Here is an 18,728-nt window from a genome sequence, read left to right as displayed (position 1 = left end):
CATTCAAAACTCCATTCTATAATTTACCAATCTCCCTTACATAATTACGGAGGATGGGATGGCAATGCTCTAAGACAACTACTTTAGAAAACCAACAAGACACTAATGTATTAATGGTAAACTACATAACCAACATAAAATACATATTACAAACACAAAAGACATGGTTACACACAACATATATATGGGTTTTGAAGAGATCAGTTGACTTTTCGAAACATAGTTATATAATATAGATTTGGTTTAGGGTTTGACGTAGTCCATGGGACCATGAGGTTCAAAAATGTTAGCAAATGGTCCATTTTTTCTCAGTTGGTTCATGCCCATGTCTTTGCACAACTGGTCATTATACCAAATTTCCAAAGCACCAATTGACGATCGATAATGGTATTCTCCCGTGGATTGTTTCATGTATTCGTCCCATCTTGTAATATCCTGCTCCATCTCGTTAACACTTGGTAGCTTAAACACACCTTCAAGTAACGTTGCCACCCATTTAGCCCTCATCTCTGAGATATACATATTGGAAAGACTTTCAGAGAATCCAATTACTGCTGTTTGTGGTATTCGTGGATGAATGCATTCCCTAATAGCAAAATCAATTAGTAGTCCAATTTTAATATTGGGTCGGCTGAACATACCACACCCGGTAAGCTTTTATTGTACATTAAAAATATCGAATAAAGATTTTAAAACGAGTAGTAAAATGAATATTATTAATGTGGAAATTTGAATGAAGATGTACAATAAATAAAAGTAGAGCGAGGGTATGTGTTGTGAACAACCTTGTTAATATACATGATTGATTCTCATATATATATCAAAAACTATATATAATGTGATTGACTAACCTGTAAAGTGGGACTCGCGATGAGAAAGAGATGAAGTGACCAAATGTTGAAGATTCAAATATTTTTGTGAGTTTTTCTTCACCTTTGAATCCTGTAGCAAAAATAACAATTCCTGCTTCTATATGTGTGTTATCCTCATCGATACAAATCCCCTTTTCATAAAAGCTAAACCTTTGAGATTTCTTCAACTTGATGCTTTTTTCCTCAAGTGCATCAAAGAAGTTGTCGGGATTCGGCATGTATAAAATCAAACTAGAGCGGGTGTCTTTCGAGAAGCTGTGGTGTGGCACCATGTCGAACTTGGCCAGAGGAAGTTTATATTTTATGTAGCTTTCCACGAATTTTGAGACTCCCCAACGCTATTAGATCAACGTGATCAGTAAACAAACCGGCAATTCTATTTTGTTTATTTTTTGTAATGTGTATATTTGAAAAGGTATATGAGTGTGATTTTGAAAAGATTCTATCAATGGGGTTACCGTGAGCACTTGCCTTTAATTAATTTTCCAGTTTTCATTTAATATTAGTTTATTTTTTTATTATCAAATAACTAGTTTTTATCCTAACTTTTATCCATCGTATTACGGGAGTTGTTTTATATTTTTCGTTTCTGATATTATATTTTTCGTTTCTAATATTTATATATTTTTTTGAATTTTAATTTTATTTATTGTAAAAAGTTAATAATATATTTAAGGTTTCATGATGAAAGAGTTTCACAAATAAATGAGATGTTATAACCTGTTTAAAAAATATATAGGATTGGTGAGACCTATGATCCGCTTATTTTTTTACTATAAAATTATTTCTTAATTATACATAATATCTTTATTTTAAACGAATATTAATTTTTAGTAAATCCCTAATTTATATAATTTTCATATAAAATATTTGGTGAGATTAATCTTCAATTTAATGAGATGCTATAACTCGTTTAAGGCTATATGAGTTTGGTGAGACTCATACTCATGAATTCGGGTCAAATGTATGATAAGACTCCATTTACAAATAAAGTAATCTGGTGGCTTGAGAGAGAAGGGGAGCAACCGGAAAGTTTTTAAAAATTTTGTTTATATATATATATATAAGATTAATATATGCAGTATCTAAAATATTTTTTTAAATAATCTAAATATACATACTCGTTTTATTTATTTATTTTTTGTATATATGTTCAATATAAACAGTATAAAAAGCCCGGTTTTATTCAAAACAATAATTTCAAAACCAAAGCATATGTTACCTTGAATATAACCCGGTTTTCCACAAACTATAAATTTGTTGAGAAAAAAAAATTGTGTATCTCGATTCTTTAAAAATGTTAAATTTAAAGTTTAATAAAAACAAAATTTAAATTAAACTATAACTGAAAACTATAAATATAAAAGTTTTTTCTTTTTTTATTGATGGAAAAAGTATTTACTAAATTATTATTGTTTGAAATTTATTTACCAAAATAGTGTTTTTGATATTTTTTGGGTTTTGTTTTCACTAATAATCTTATTTATAGATATAACAATATAACAATCACTTTTCATTTTTAAAATGTTTTTCAGAAAAAGTTAAATAAAAAAACTTATTGTGAAGTTTTTTTTCAATATTTTTAAATAAAAGAAAATGTTTTAAGAAATTGTTTTATATGACACATAAAAATCATTTTAATTTTTTCAAGAAAATTTAATAAAAAGAAAACTTTTTTCCTAAAATGTTGTTTAAAAGTAAAAAAATACCTATCAAATAGTATTTTTCAAAAAAGTTGCTTGCAATTCTAAAGTTGAAGGTCACAAAAAAAAAATTGAAACATCTACTAAAGGTTCTTTTAATTGACTTTTTTTTTTGCCAAAATTGGGTGGAATGAAAAAATATTTATCAAAATAGAGTATTTACCAAATAGACATTTTCTTGAACACTTGTTTTTTTTTTCATTTCTAATCTTATTGAATAGCAAAAAGTTTTAATTTAAAAAATGTTATTTTAAAAAAAACTAAGAATAAAGTTTTTAAAAAAATAAAATAAATTTGTAAGATCATGATATTTAATTAATTTTTTTAATGTTTTAAATTCTTCTATAAAAGCATCTGTAAGTTTATATAAAATCTTTTTATACAGAAATGGTTTGTCTTTATAAATATGTTTTTAAATCAATCAAGAAAACAACAAAAACGTGTACGGTATCTTTATTGTTCGGTCGAAATACGCTCAGTTCGTACTATACCAATATTCGTATAGTTTACGATCCATAAAAACATTGTTCACAATAACACATTTTAAAATTAATAATAAATTTCATATTCAAACATTTCTATTAATAGATCATAACATATCTATCATTCAGATATCATAATTTTTTTCACACAGAATTAAAAAAAAAGTAACAAAATATCAGTATGCCTAATTATTAAAATTTTTGAAAGAAATCAAAAACGAATAAAATGACTTGGACTACAACACTTAAATAACTTTTGATAAAATACAATTATTCAACATATCTTATTTTATTCAACATTTTTTCTTACTTTTTTCATAACTAATTTATTCTTATCCAGTAACCCAATAAGATTAAGAGTGAAAAAAACAAGTTTCTAAAGAAAGTCCATTTTGATAAATATGTTTGAAATCACCCATTTAATAAATATTTTTTCCTACCAACCTGAAGAAACACTAATCGACCCCGGGCAGATTACAGATAATCTGGGGGTTAAATAAATGTTTCCCACGAGGGTTAGGTCCGGAAAAGATGGTTCTTCTGATAACCTGCAAAACAGACACCGTGAGCTCGTCACTGAGAAGGAGGGGTACCTCCTTGTGACCACCCTCCGGCGTGAGAATCAGACTAGATTGCTCTTGAATATAAGTGTATATTAAGAGAATGACTAGAGCAGATATCAAGTAATATATCAAGATATGAGATATGAGATAAGATGATACCATTCCAAGGTGTTGGAGTATTTATAGCCGAAGGTAGGTTTCCAAGCAGGTACAGCCGGCTGAATAGTGTTCCTGTTCTGCCAACTGTGGGCTACGCACATGCCATGCTGGTGGTTGGTGGATAGGTAGCGGCTGATAGTGACCAGGCCTGCTGTGTACTATTCCTGTTCCACCAACTGCAGGCCATGCACGTCCTCCGACAGGTTGGTGAGTAGGCAGCGGCTAATAGTGACATACAGTACAAGAGCGTGCTGCTCGTCATACTGTTTTCAGTGAGCTGTCGTATCCTTGGTCAGATCTTTTGTCCATACCTCGTCAGGTACAGTACAAAAGATCCTCCAGTATCGTACGGACTGGCTCATTTGGGCGGGAGTTTTCCCGGCTTTGTGCGGGAGTGTTCCCGGCTTGCTCACTCCTTCTTCAGGTGACATTACTGAATTATTTAAGAGTTAAGTGCCTTGTGCGTGTGCCTTGCTGCGCGGGTAGCCTTCCCTGATGGCTTGTATCCGCAACTGCGGGAACAGGCGGGGTACTTCACCATTGGGAGGCTTTTCCTGCGGGAACAGCTTGCGTACTGCGGGTAAGGATGTCACGTCTCTGAGCATGGTGGGTCCTGCGGATCCAGTTGGTTTCTGCGCAGACGTCCCTCTTCAAGGTGAGTTCTGCGAATTAACCTTTGCGCAGACGTCCCTGTTGAAGGTGAGTCTTGCGGGTTCAACTACGCAGGCTTCCCTCTTTGAGGTGAGTCTTGCGGGTCCAACTGGGCTCTGCTGGGACCTACCTCTTCAAGTCCCCCCAGTCCAATGTTCTTCTCATGAGTTGTTAATAAGTGAGGTGAACTTTTGGACTTAAGCAAAGGGTTTTGAAAAGGGTTTAGTTTTAAGGTTTTCCATGGGGATTCTTCCCGCGGAAGTCCTAATGTCACGTGCAGAAATTCCCGACTTTTCTGCTTGATCTTTGGGTGTGATGCGGGTAGGTCTGTAACCTCCTCGCAAGTCAGGAGCGTTGAGTTCCACTTGTGTAGATTCTCCATGAGGTTTTGGTAGTTTTGAACATAGTGATCAATTATGTTTAAACAACCAATTCCATCTTGGAGCTTCAAACAATCTAGTTCTCGACGTTCCCGCTATGCGGGGATGTTATTCCCGTTTCCGCAAGCATGGCCCAGAAGATCCTTCTTGGTTTCAATTCCCTGCGGAGTGCTAGGTATGTGAAGGGTTTCGCCTTGACACTGTACCCGCACTCGTCTTATAGTTACTTTACTTCCAAGGTATTCCTGGCTTCAATTCCCTGCGGGTGCTTAGTATGTGAGGGATTTTGCCTTGACACTGTACTCGCACCCGTCTTATGGTTACTTGGTTGCCGGGATATTCTTGGCTTCAATTCCCTGCAGGTGCTAAGTATGTGAAGGGTTTTGCCTTAACACTGTACTCGCACCTGTCTTATAGTTACTTGGTTGCCAAGGTAAGGGGTATATTCCCGCTTACTTTTGAATCTTTTTGAATCTTTTTGAAATTCGAAGAGTTGGTGAAAGGATAAGAACAGTCCAAACTGCTGAAACGTCGTCCGACGGTTTCTTCTGACAGTGTCAGGACGTGCAGGAAGTTATGGCGACGTGACAGTACATGGTCATTCCAGACGCTTTTTCAGGCGCGTGGGCGCGATTTTTTGGGCGCGTGGGTGCGGATTTTACGGCGCGCGTCCCGTCAACAGCTGTTGCCAGCTTGCTTTTTCCACTTGTCATTGTTTCATTGCACCAGCTCTTTTCTCTCTCCTCCGCATTAAATTCATCGCATTCATTGCGATGAGTATATAAAGAGGGAGAGGGTCCTTTGTAATCCACACTTTCACTTCTATCTTCTCCTTCTAAGCGATTTCCGGCAAATATTCTTTCTGAAATCGTTCTTTACCTCCAAACCATGTCTTCTACTCACGATTTTGAGGCTGCCGCCGAGGAACCTGACGTGTACATCGAGATTCCGACGTCTACGTCTGATAAAGACGAGAAGAGCACTGCTGGCGAATGCCAGTGTGCTCTTCCCACCGAGCTTTATCAGTACATCGTCCGGAAGTTCATGCTCGAGCTGTTCGAGCCTGAGTTTCCGGAGCCACACCAGACGGTGTACGATGCCCCCAAGGGCAAAATAGGGGTGTATGCTGCATTCTTCGTTTATGGGAATCTCATGTTCCCATTGACGAAGTTTGTATACCGTGTCTTGGAGAGGCACGGTGTGCATCTGACGGAGGTACACCCGATGGCGATCGCCAAGATCCGCCACTTTGAGTGGGTGTGCCTCATTCTGGGTGCGGAGCCCCACGTTGATCTGTTGATGACCTTCTATTCCTGGAGGTGCATCCAGGGGTGGTACACCTTGGTCAATCGGATCAAGGGTTTAAAGATCTGCGCTACTGAGCGCAGTCTTCGGTCGTGGAAGCGGGAGTTTTTCTATATCTCCGCTCGCGTCGTCCCCTTTGCGATGACGTTTAAGAATGGGAGAGCACTCCCCGCCCTTCACGCCCCCAACTACCAGGAGGCGGAATGGTTCGCCAAGATCTCCCGGATCCAGACTCCGGTGTACCGCTTTTCGGAGTCTGGGATGGTGATGCTCGGGATGAGCCGGGTGTGGAAGGAGGCGTCACAGATTCCCATCGTCCTTGAATACGGTTTGAACTCAGTCCCTTACGGTATGCTTCATATTATTCGTTAATTTAGGGTATTTGTTCAGACTGTTTTTCTTTTTGTTTACAGAGGGAAACGACTTGCAGTCTCTCCTGCAGCCTCGGGAGAGTGATGGTCCCGCTCGGATGGGTACTCGTGCTCTAGATGAGAACGAGTTGCCCATCCTTGAGCAAACGGCGGATCGGTTCGTGGAGGTCTACACGCCAGGCCACGAGATCCTGAGCGCCAGGCGGCCAGGTAAAGAACTTTTTGACCCTCGCCCTCTCAATGCTCAAACCTCTGCGGGAATTCCTCTAATCTTGTCATCTTCTGACGAGGAATCCGCAGATGGTCCTTTGTTGGTGCGGAAAAAGAAGGCTACTGGCGCGATGGGCAAGGCGAAGGTTGCCTCCACCGCCGATCCGGTTGTCCGGTCTGACTCGGAAACCCAGAGCGAGGAGGCGGCGGGGAACCCTGGTGGTAGTGAGACCACTGTTCCGGAGGTTGAGACGGCTGTCACCTCCGGGCAGCCCAGTGTGACGACGGTGAGCGGCGTGAAGAGGCCGGCTCCATCGGGTTCGTCCCAGCCTGTCAGAACCTTTAGGCTCAAAAAAACCCGTAAGTATAATCTTCCTTTACTTTAACTGCATAGCTTTCCGCCATTATACTTATATATCTTCTTTGTGCAGGCGTGGATGCTACCGCATTCCAGGGTGGAGCGGGGAGGAGCACCTCCGGACCCATGACGGTAGGCTTGGCCAACCTACCTGAGGCGATGACCCAGGCGACTGCGCCTGCTTCAGTTGTTGGTTCAGTTGCTCACCCGGTTAAGCCAACTGTTCCACCTGTGACGACGTCCCCGCCGGCTGTCAGTGCCATATTCACTGATTCCTTCACTGAGCCGGCGATGAGTGTTTCTGTGGATTCTTCCACAGCCGCGGCCGCGGTTGTGAGTTCACCTCCGGTGAGTTCACCTCCGTTGGTTTCTACCACGGCGGCCTCCGCTATGCCTCCTCCGGCGTCGGCGACTACGGCCGGTCCTTCAGGTATGTCCGGGGTTGGGGCGTCAAGCCAATCTCTGCCTCCTTCCCATCTGCCTGACCTCTTGGATGGATATCCGTTGGGTTCGGGTGATGGGTTTGGCGGCTACAGGCCTGTCGTCGACCCTACAGGTGCGTAGGGTTATTTTGGCCTTTTATTATATATATATATATATATATATATATTATATATATATATATATATATATATATTTATCATCTTTTCCTAACTGCTTTTTGCTTTTGCAGTGTCGGATTCCAATGAAGTGTATGTTCCATGATGGAACATCCGCCGAGGAACAACCATTCGGACGCCTGTAGAATGCGTCGAATGGGCGCGCCACGCCGCCCCAAGGGGGGCGCTGGGGGAAGCAATGTCAAGCTACCAGGAGGGTAGGTTGACAAATGAGCTCCGGATTCTCCTTGCCCGGATGCAGCCGCGCGTCGAGCTGCTTTGTCGTGAAAACGACAAGTTAAAAGCAGCTCGTATCCAAGAAGTAGCTCAAGCGCGGGCTGTCCGGGAGGAGAACAGGAGGCTCTTTGCCGTTGCTGCGGAGAAGGAGAAGGCTTTCCAGGCCCTTGAAGTTGAAGTTCAGACCCGTCTTGAGGTCCGTTCCAAGGCTGCCCAAGCTGTTAACGAACAGCTTCGGCTGGCTAAGGAAACTGCACGGAACGCAACTGAGAGGGCCACCAAGGCTGAAGCTGTTGCTGAGCCTCTACGCATTGAGAATGAGGAGCTTAAAGCCAAGCTAGAGAGGCTCCAGCAGGCTCATGATGCCTTGGCTATGGAAGACGCCAAGAAACTCCAAGAGATCTTGGACCAGAGGGGCGTGCTTGACCACACTGAGCGGAAGCTAAAGGGCGTTGAAGAGGCTGCTGCTAAGGAAGTGTTGCTCGCCAACCTTAACAAAAGTGAAGCCGAACGCGCCCGTAACCAAGCTCAAGCTGCCCTCCAGGAGGCTCTGGTTACCAAGGAATGGCTTCTTCGAGAAGCGTTGTCTCAGGTATGCGCAATTTCATAATATCTTTACGCTTTTCTTTGTACATAGAAAAGGTTTTGATACTTGTATTTTTTCTTGTAGGTTGTGCATCGAGTCTTCACGGACACATCATATGACGATGCCATGAGCGCAGCACTCAACGCTTCTCATGAGGATGGGGAAAAGGCCGGCTTCCTGCTTGGTCTAGGGTTCGTTGAGAAGGGCATCCCGCCTTCTAACTTCCCTTTATATGATGTGGATACTGAAGCTGTATATGACCAAGCAGTGAACCAGTATGCCGCCTTCCCGCATCCGGTGGTGGAGAAGGTGAACGAAGTTGCTGCTGCTGATGATGGGCTAACCATTCTTAAGACCTTCCTTGAACCGCCACAGTTGGATGGTGCGGGTACAAGTGAGTTTGGAGGGAGTGGTCCTGAAGCTTGAACCTTTAGATCCCTTCCCACTGTTAGGATAGGTTTACATTGTATAGATTTATATTCTTGTAGGCGGGTAGTTACCCGGCCATTCTTGTAATACTTGAATTATTATGGAATACAAATCTTTGTGCGGGTAGGACCGCTACTTTCAGTGGATGACTTGCTTTATAAACGTTATATGACTTGCTCATGCATACTTTAGTTTAAATTAGCAACTTTCCAAGTGTTCTGAATAAGTTAACCTTTGAACGTGGTAGATAATAGGTTGAAGTTTTGCTTCCTCCTTCGTGATTGTGCGGGTAAGACCTTCACGTGAACTTAGTAGGATGGCTAAACTTTACCTATATCTGACCTGCGTGGAGGTTTTCCTCATCTTCTCCTTAGAAATTTTCTAAGTGTTTAGAATAAGTTAACCTTTGAACGTGGTAGATAATAGGTTGAAATTTTGCTTCCTCCTTTGTGATTGTGCGGGTAAGACCGTCACTTGCACTTAGTAGGATGGCTAAACTTTACCTATATCTCACCTGCGTGGAGGTTTTCCTCATCTTTTCGTTAGAAATTTTCTAATTGTTTAGAATAAGTTAACCGTTCGACGCACAGTTGTCAATAGGTTAGTTCGGTTTCTTCTATCATGATTTGTGCGGTTAGGACCGGCACTTTCATTTAGTGGAATCACCAAACTTTACCTATAACTGACCTGCGTGAAGGTTTTCCGTTTATTGTGTTTACGCGGGTTTTGCCGCCGTCCACACGCAACGATTTCTTTACACATGCGGTGAAAACCGGCAGCGTTTTGAATAAATTAACCGTTCGACGCGCGGTTGTCAATAGGTTCGGTTTCCTCTATCATGATTTGTGCGGGTAAGACCGTCACTTTCATTTAGTGGGATGACCAAACTTTACCTATGACTGACCTGCGTGAAGGTTTGCCGTTTTTTGTGTTTATGCGGGTTTTGCCGCCTTCCACACGCAACGACTTACTTCCCCACTTATGTATGCGGTGAAGACCGGCATCAGTGTAGAAATAAGTATAAATGTAAGACCATCAGCGTCAATGTGATAAGGAGAATCATTTCCATTAGAAGTGGCTCTGGGCCTTTTCTTTTACAAGTTTGGAATTGATCTACATGCAGACTGTGTAATTGAGCTCCCTTCCATGTTCTTGGGAGTGTCATCGAGCCTTTCGAGCCGATATGCACTTGGTTCGGAATCTCGTTGTTTACGCCGTATGTAGTCTCCGACATTGAAGCTGCAGTTTTATTCGTGTTTTCCCCAACTGGGGTTCTACACGCATTAGCTTGCTCAGCGTTCATTACGCCACGAGGTGCGTGAGCGTCCCATCTCTGACAAATACTTCGACGATGTCCTTCAAGTCTACGCATTCCTCGGTGTTGTGGCCTCTTGTCCTGTGGAAGTCACAGAATTTGCTCTGATCAGCGTTGTGACGCTCTCGGATTATTGGAGCCTTTGGCCATGGGAGCTTCTCAGTGGCGAATATCTCGGTGACGCTTTTGGTGAGTGGCGTCCATCTGGAGTTCTGGTTCGACTGTACGTTATCCCTTCTGCCTAACCGATGTTGCAAGCCGGATGAGGTGTCAAAGTTTACCCTTGACTGCCAAATGCCTAGCTTCCGCTTTTTGTTTAGTCGGGTGGTAAGGACGTTGTCTTCTCTTGTTTTCTGGGTGTAGAGGTTTGTGCTCTGGGGGAGATCTCTACCCAGTTGCTTCTCCGTTTCCGCAAAGCGTTTAGCTGCTGTCATGATGGCATCCCATGTGGACGGCATGCCATCTTTACCCGTTAAGGTGCGGATGAGCTCTGGGTCTTTCGCGCCCTGGATGAAAGCAGCGCGAACGAGATCTTCGCTAATAGTGCCCAGACTTAGCTTCTTTGAATTGAAGTGCGTGATGAAGTCTAGTAAAGACTCATCTTCCTCTCGGATGCAGTTGAGGATTGTCCATTGCTCTTCGGTATACTTTCTTTGTTGGCTGAAGTGTTGGCTGAACTTCTGCTGGAAGTCTGCCCAATCGTAGATGTGGTGGACCGGTAGACGATCGAACCACGCTCTAGCTGCCCCAACAAGCGTCATTTGGAACATGTAACACCACGTAGGTTCCGTCCAATTACTGACGGTTTCCCCCGCTATGAATCTGTTCAAATGATCGTCTGGATCAGATATACCATCGTAAATGCCGATGTTGGACATCTGTTTGGCACTTTTCGGGGCGATTGCTTCCGCAATGTCCCTTGCAAATTTGGACGTTCCCGCATTTGCAGCAGTTGGTCTAAATGTTTTGGAGAAGTCACGTGGGTTTCCACCCGCGTTTTTTGGTTTGAAGGTTTCTCCAAAATGCCTTCTCGGTTGGGAGTCCGTTTCCTTACGCTTCCCTTGACGAGGGTTTGCGTCACTATCGGATTCCTCCGAATCATCGTCCAAGTACTCTCCGAATTCATCAGCCTGTTGGAGTGAACGTAAGCCTTCATCCAACTCAGCTTGGAATTCTTTTTGACGTGCTTCCGCCCATGCTTTAACTTCATCGAGTGTTTGGCGGGGGAGCCTCGTTCGTTGTCTCTCTAATTGGGTATCGGTGAATCCCAGTGAAAGATTATTTACTGCACTTGCCCCAGCTCGGGTAACTGGGGTAGTGTTCGTAAAATTTACTGCACTTGCCCCGGCTTGGGTAACCGGGGTAGTGTTCGTAAAAACTGTGTAGTCGCCGGTGTTCCCCCCAGTAGCTGGGGTTGTGGTTACCGGGGTTTCTTGGTCACTCGTTGGTTTTGGGACCGGAGTAACTTTAACAATCTTTCCAGAAGTTTTGAGAAAACTGAAAAAGACTTAAGTTCTAGCTTTTATGCACGGATGGCGCCAATGAAGAAACATTAATCGACCCCGGGCAGATTACGGATAATCTGGGGGTTAAATAGATGTTTCCCACGAGGGTTAGGTCCGGCAAAGATGGTTCTTCTGATAACCTGCAAAACAGACACTGTGAGCTCGTCACTGAGAAGGGGGGGTACCTCCTTGTGACCACCCTCCGGCGTGAGAATCAGACTAGATTGCTCTTGAATATAAGTGTATATTAAGAGAATGACTGGAGCAGATATCAAGTAATATATCAAGATATGAGATATGAGATAAGATGATACCATTCCAAGGTGTTGGAGTATTTATAGCCGAAGGTAGGTTTCCAAGCAGGTACAGCCGGCTGAATAGTGTTCCTGTTCTGCCAACTGTGGGCTACGCACATGCCATGCTGGTGGTTGGTGGAAAGGTAGCGGCTGATAGTGACCAGGCCGGCTGTGTACTATTCATGTTCCACCAACTGCAGGCCATGCACGTCCTCCGACAGGTTGGTGAGTAGGCAGCGGCTAATTGTGACATACAGTACAAGAGCGTGCTGCTCGTAATACTGTTGTCAGTGAGCTGTTGCATCCTTGGTCAGATCTTTTGTCCATACCTCGTCAGGTACAGTACAAAAAATCCTCCAGTATCGTACGGACTGGCTCATTTGGGCGGGAGTTTTCCCGGCTTTGTGCGGGAGTGTTCCCGGCTTGCTCACTCCTTCTTCAGGTGACATTACTGAATTATTTAAGAGTTAAGTGCCTTGTGCGTGTAGCCTTGCTGCGCGGGTAGCCTTCCCTGATGGCTTGTATCCGCAGCTGCGGGAACAGGCGGGGTACTTCACCATTGGAAGGCTTTTCCTGCGGGAACAGCTTGCGTACTGCGCGTAAGGACGTCACGTCTCTGAGCATGGTGGGTCCTGCGGATCCAGTTGGTTTCTGCGCAGACGTCCCTCTTCATGGTGAGTTCTGCGAGTTTAGCCTTTGCGCAGACGTCCCTGTTGAATGTGAGTCTTGCGGGTTCAACTACGCAGGCTTCCCTCTTTGAGGTGAGTCTTGCGGGTCCAACTGGGCTCTGCTGGGACCTACCTCTCCACAACCTATTTTAGTAAATAAAACTCTCTTTTAATTACTTCACTACAACCACTGTTTGAGGTGATCTCGATCGGTCAGAATTCAAATACTACACAACATTCAAATATCCCCAAAACTAAGTTTTTCTTAAATATCTTAAACTAACATGCATATTCAATTATCCCCAAACTAAGTTTTTCTTAAATATCTTAAACTAACATGCTTTTATAAACAGTGGCGGAACCGACACATTTTAACGGAGGGGTTGTAATAAAAAAATTATATTTGTAACTCATTAGTGCATAAATTTTTTTACTACCAATTGGTAATGGTAACTTTCAACTTTCCATACCTTAATATCGTTGTAAAATTCCTTCACTTTAAACATTTGTGAAAACATGTTTCTCAACTCTTAACCAAAAAATCATTAATTGGTTTAAGCAAGGCCAACTCGCCAACATTATCGTCTTCCGATCTTTCAACTTCTTCTCAACTTATTTATTATTACTTTCGGTATTAATTTTGAGACATTTCATCAATGTACTATCCCCAACAAAACGTGTCTACATGTAAACTAAATAAAAAAAAGTTAAAGAAAGTAGCAAACTTCATGTAAGATGGATTTTTGATTAAACAAAAAGCATGATCAATAAGTTAAAAAGTGGGTCCAGTAAATATATTAGATTAATTTAGTTGGGCTTTTAAATAACTAATTTATTGGGTTTTATTTAAAAAAAAGACCCACATTAATTTTAGAATTAGGTAAGTTTCCTCTTCGTTGTTCTCTCATCTCTGCAGTCTGCACTCCGGTTGTTTAACAGCTTGCGCCTTGCCGGACTACGACATAGCCGCTGCCGGAATACTTAAAACTTATTACTTTCTCTTTTAACTCGGAATGCTATGTCACCAGAGAAAACCAAGAGGGTCAAACTGTATAAAACATTTCCGATGGAGAACCCCGGCATGCACTGGGTTTAGCCGGCCGGAGGGTCAAAGGACCCTCCTGACCCCCCTGTAAATCCGCCGATGTTTATAAATTGTGAGATGAATTGTAAAAAATTGCATATTCGAGTTATTTATGATCAAGTTATTATATAAATGACGACAAAAACGAAAATGATGAGAATGATTTATGGTAAAAAAACCCTTAAAAAATAACAAAAATTATAACTCAAAATTTAAAATTAGAAAGCAAAATGTTCCTCTCATCTTTCTCATTATGAAAAAAAAGAGAAAAAATCATTGCATCATTTTATTTATTATTGTGTTTTTTTTTGTTTTTTTTTCGTCATTGGTTTTGTCTTTTTTCATTGACATGTATTTGTTTTTTAATATTATGTTATATTACTCAATATTGTGTTATATTTTGTTTGGTATTTTGTTATATTTTATAATGTATTGTCTTCTTTTATACATCATTGTGTTTTTATTTATTTTCGTTATTGTCTTTTTTCTCGCTATTGTGGTGTTTTCGTCTTTTTCTTTTTTTGAGTGAGAATGACGTGAGAAACATTTTATTTTTTTTTAAAAAAAATTTATTTATATTTTGAGTTATGATTTTTTTTTTTATTTTTCTTAAATTTTTTTAAGGCTTTTTTAGATCATATATTCTTCTAACATTTCTCATTTTTATTTTCCTTTGTAGTTTAACTTTATCTTGTTTTTTAAAAAGTAAATCAATTATTATTCCTAGGTCATCATATATAACATTGTAAAATTAAAACATATAATCGATAAAAAAATTTAAAAATATTTCCATTTCACTTTCTAAATAATATAGTTTTAACATAGTCAATATTGAAATCAGTATTCACATAATGCCCCATGTATACTATTTTAGCTTTTATCTATAAAAGGTTGTATGAGTTTTCAGAAACGTGCATAATCATACAAAAATATTATGTATTTCAGATTTAAATTTAATATTATTACCTTAAAATAAAAGGATAAAGTGAAAACATGGCTCACTTGATTTTATCCAATAATTTTTTTGTGTGAAAAACAAAAACAAAAATATTGGTGAATTACTATTCTAATATATATTTTTCAAATAACATAAATATGTTAAATATTTTTCCACTAACATTCTTTTGAGAAAAAGCTCTAAAAATACGAAAAATTAAAAAGTTGTAAGAGGTCTCGCACCTGCCAAGTGCGACAACCCCATTTATCGTAGCACACGTATAATTACATTCTTTAAATAAACGGATTAATAACTATGTGCTTAACACTTGAAAACCTATTGAACTTGTCAAGACGCTTACCAGAGGTGAAAGTAACGTAGCCAGCATATTAAGCACCAAACCTTCTCCGGGTTTATGAACTAAAAGCTCGGAGAAACGATTAAAGTATAAATAAGTAAACGGGATTCCCCATGGAGCCCAGTCCGGTAGTTTCCAATGATCATGTCGATAAACTATGGTACACGGATGTTCCGGGCCTGAAAATCAACACAAGAAAGTTAAGGATGGTTGCCTATATACGCATTACAATGAGTGATCATATATATTTAACTAACCATTAACAGATGCACATTCCCTTGCAATATCGAGTCCCGTTTTCCCGAACCCCACGACAACAACATTCTTCCCTTTCACAAATGTGGCAGCCTTGTCGTGTTCCATGGCTGCGTATTCCATGGAGTGCATTACTTTCCCTCGGAAAATGTCTGAGTCTTTTCCGGCAGGGAATTTAGGTATGTTTGGAACATCTTTGAATCGTCCCAAACAGAGAATCACAAAGTCGGCCACGTAAACCTGTTGATTGGATATGAATAGATTTATGCTTACTTAAGTAAAGTTGATTATTTATTTGTTTATCGTTAAGTCAAGAACTTAATACAGAATTCGTATTCACGAACATACACAAATATCATGAAATTTCAAATCAAGTGTGTTGTGGTGTGGTGTTTTGTCACAACAGGCTGACCCACTAAAGGTGGTGTGGTGAGACCAAGTGGCCCTCACTCTTTTGAAATTTACACGTTACATGTATTATCAAAAGTTATTTACCTGTGTACCAAACTTTTGTTGACGATAATAAAGCGGTTAACCTTTACCAAAAGTTATATAATACCAAACGCTTTTTACAAAACCACTTGAAGCATAATTTCCTCCCTTTTCTTTTAAATTACTCGTAACATTTTTTACAACTACAAGGCCTTTGTTAATTAGAAACCAGTGAAAACATGATAACCCAATACATATAAACATAAAGTTTGTAATTTTTTTTCTCTTACATAAATTAATTGTTTTATTCGGGAAAAGTTTATCGACACAAACTGAAAAACTATAAGCAAAAACAGATTTTTTTTTCCTTGATTCGGTTTTTGCAATGTGTACACTAATACCCATTTATCAAGATTAGATGCAACACTCAACACCACTTAAAAGACTGGATTTGCAATCTAAAATGGGATTGTTTTTCATTTCCTTTCTATTTTGATGTAAAAGAATACATTTTTCAATCTCAATATTTTTTTTTTCAAGGAAATTTTTATATATAACACAAACTGAGCTACATCTGGATAATGGGTAAGCGAGCAACAAGTTGCGCCGCTATCCCCTTTTAATTTTTTAATATTTTAAGTAAATGTTTTTTAATAATAGTTCTCTTTTAATCTTATGTCGATGATTGAGTGCTATGTGCCTTATGTCCAAGGCTTGATGCAAAACTACTATCGAGCCGGGGTCTCACCGGAAGCAGCATCTATATCCCTATGGGATAGAGGTAAGGCTGTCTACATCTTACCCTCCTCAGACCCTACCATAACATTGCTATTGGTGGGATATACTGAGTACGATGATAATGATCTCTTTTAATCTTGCTATTCTTTTATTAAGAAAAAAAACACGATTCAACCCCATAAAGTTTATGACAACTATAGTCCAATAATATAAAATCCTGGACCATTGTATCTTACTAGCTTTTGAAATATTGGAAGTCATGTGTAGATATGTGATACATCCACAGAAACGTGTAGGCGTAGAACTGATATTAATCTAGCATGCTAACGTGTTCACTATTTATGACCGTCTGAGTATTCATTTTTTTATAAAAGCCCTTCGGAGTTTAGTCAGTTAAGAGCATTCATAAATGTATATTACGTGAGGGAGTACTTCGGTATATTATATATTTATATGAAAGTGGTTGTGATGAAGAAAAGAATAAAATGTAACTGTTTATTAGTAAATTTGAAAACCAATGTCTATACTAAATAACTTTTTAATATTTATTAAAAGTAGTTATTAAAAGTAGTTGGGATGAAGAATGAAAGTATTATTTAATTAATAGAAAAAAAAATATAATGATTTTTAATATAGTTATTGAGTTGGTGTAGAGCACTCACTTTACTACTTACAGGTAGGGTTCAAAACTCACTATCACCAACTTATATGAGAGATATGAGGGATGACCCTGACTTGCCAGAGGTCGAGTCCTGATCTCACCCGGTTTTACCGGTTCCTCACTGTCGTGCCATTAGGCGTGTGTGGGGCTCGGGATTTATCCGGTGAATCTCTCAATAGGGTGGACCGCTAGTGGCTTCCTCCCGTCCGGAATAGTGGCCGACTCAGGCTACCTTTGGCCCGCGTACGAAGTATCCGACGTTACTTAGTTGGTCATTAAAAAAAAGTACTTGCGCGCTGATAATGCTCTTAAATGTGTTTAACTAACAATTAACTTTAATTGTTAATAATGAGCTTAAATAGCTAAATCAAAATTAAATGAAATAATTAACAAACAAATTGGTTTCTTAGGCCATGGGGTATACTCTAACCCCTACATGGGTTAACATGACATGACACTTTAAAGATGGATTAAACCACTCCCTACTTATGTTAAGTGTGCTAAAATGACCCATGAATTATGTTTTTAACGGGTTAAAAGAACAATATGCATTAAATATGTATTAATTACTAATTGATTTGTTATTATTTATTTTGGTAATTAAACTAAATGTTTGATTTTAAATTAAATATTAATAGGAGAGAGAGGGAGTTAAATGAGTTAAACTATTTCCTTTGAATGATACGAAGTGAAAGGGAAAAAATGAGTGATGTGAAGCTTATGTAGAATTAAGATAGGTTAGAGTATATCTCATGGCGTTATAATTACTTAATACGGAGTAGTTTTTTTTTATTAAATTTCTTCTAACCCCAACGGGAAGAAGTTTCCGTACCTTGGTGGTGCCGGTTGTAACGTGGTGGACAGTGACATTCCATTTGCCATGGGAGGGAAACGTTTCCCCTGTCCCATTCCAGAGGGCCCACGACTCCGACGAGGGTCCATCGTAAGTGATTCTTTCGACTCTTGATTGCAGCTTGATGTGTGGCAAGAGCTCAAAGTGTGTGGCATACGAGTGTAGGTATTCCAGCACCTCCTGTTGAGTCGGGAAGTCGTCTACGACGGATCCGGGCCATGGGAAGTCAGAAAACTGATACAAAGCTTTGGGTGCCTGAAGCCTTGTGGTTTTGATGGTTTTAACCCATACGCCACCGACGTCGGATTCTAAGTCGAAGACTGTCGGCTTGAAGCCTTTGGAGAGGCAGTATTTGCAGGCGAGGAGGCCGCTGACTCCGGCGCCGATGATGACCACTTGCTTCTGCTTCTTATCCATCATCCTCAGGCGGTGCACTCTCAGATATGTCACCTTATCTGTAATTTGCCTATATGATCCAACTATATAAGGGTTTTCAATACATATATTGTGACACTGTACACGTGTATCAAAATAATTGCTTAGGTGTATAGTAAATTTTTATGTATGTTTATGAAGGATTTTTTTTTTAATTTAAAAATGACTTGTTGGTAATCATAGCATTTTTTTTTTATTATGGACATTATGAAGTTGCATGATTGTATGTCTGCTAGCAAGATAAGAAGAATCTCTTGAAAGCGTATTTGTAAAACTTAGGCTGAGG

At 40.0% G+C, this 18,728-nt stretch overlaps 1 protein-coding gene across 1 annotated transcript; it reads right to left on the bottom strand.

Annotated features, from left to right (window-relative positions):
- Positions 1-76: 76 nt before the first annotated feature.
- LOC143533568 (putative flavin-containing monooxygenase 1) lies at positions 77-18,440 on the bottom strand. The gene is made up of 5 exons (XM_077028302.1): positions 17,987-18,440; positions 15,326-15,563; positions 15,072-15,247; positions 852-1,210; positions 77-586 (listed from the first exon to the last, which is right to left on the bottom strand). Exons 1-5 carry the CDS (start codon positions 18,425-18,427, stop codon positions 244-246), a joined length of 1,557 nt encoding a protein of 518 aa, XP_076884417.1. The 5' UTR covers positions 18,428-18,440; the 3' UTR covers positions 77-243.
- Positions 18,441-18,728: the final 288 nt, after the last annotated feature.

The sequence above is a fragment of the Bidens hawaiensis genome, unplaced genomic scaffold (assembly GCF_021521415.1).
Source record: "Bidens hawaiensis isolate Kalapana, Puna unplaced genomic scaffold, B.hawaiensis_p1.1 tig00009788_1, whole genome shotgun sequence".
Classification (NCBI taxonomy): Eukaryota; Viridiplantae; Streptophyta; class Magnoliopsida; order Asterales; family Asteraceae; genus Bidens; species Bidens hawaiensis.
This window is presented reverse-complemented; position numbering and strand designations above follow the sequence as displayed.

Coding starts and splice junctions, on each gene's coding strand:
- LOC143533568 (XM_077028302.1), bottom strand. CDS start 18,427: ATGATGGATAAGAAGCAGAAGCAAGTGGTCATCATCGGCGCCGGAGTC. Junction 15,564..17,986: donor TTACAACCGGCACCACCAAG/GTACGGAAACTT, acceptor TCCAATCAACAG/GTTTACGTGGCCGACTTTGT. Junction 15,248..15,325: donor GGAATGTGCATCTGTTAATG/GTTAGTTAAATA, acceptor GTTGATTTTCAG/GCCCGGAACATCCGTGTACC.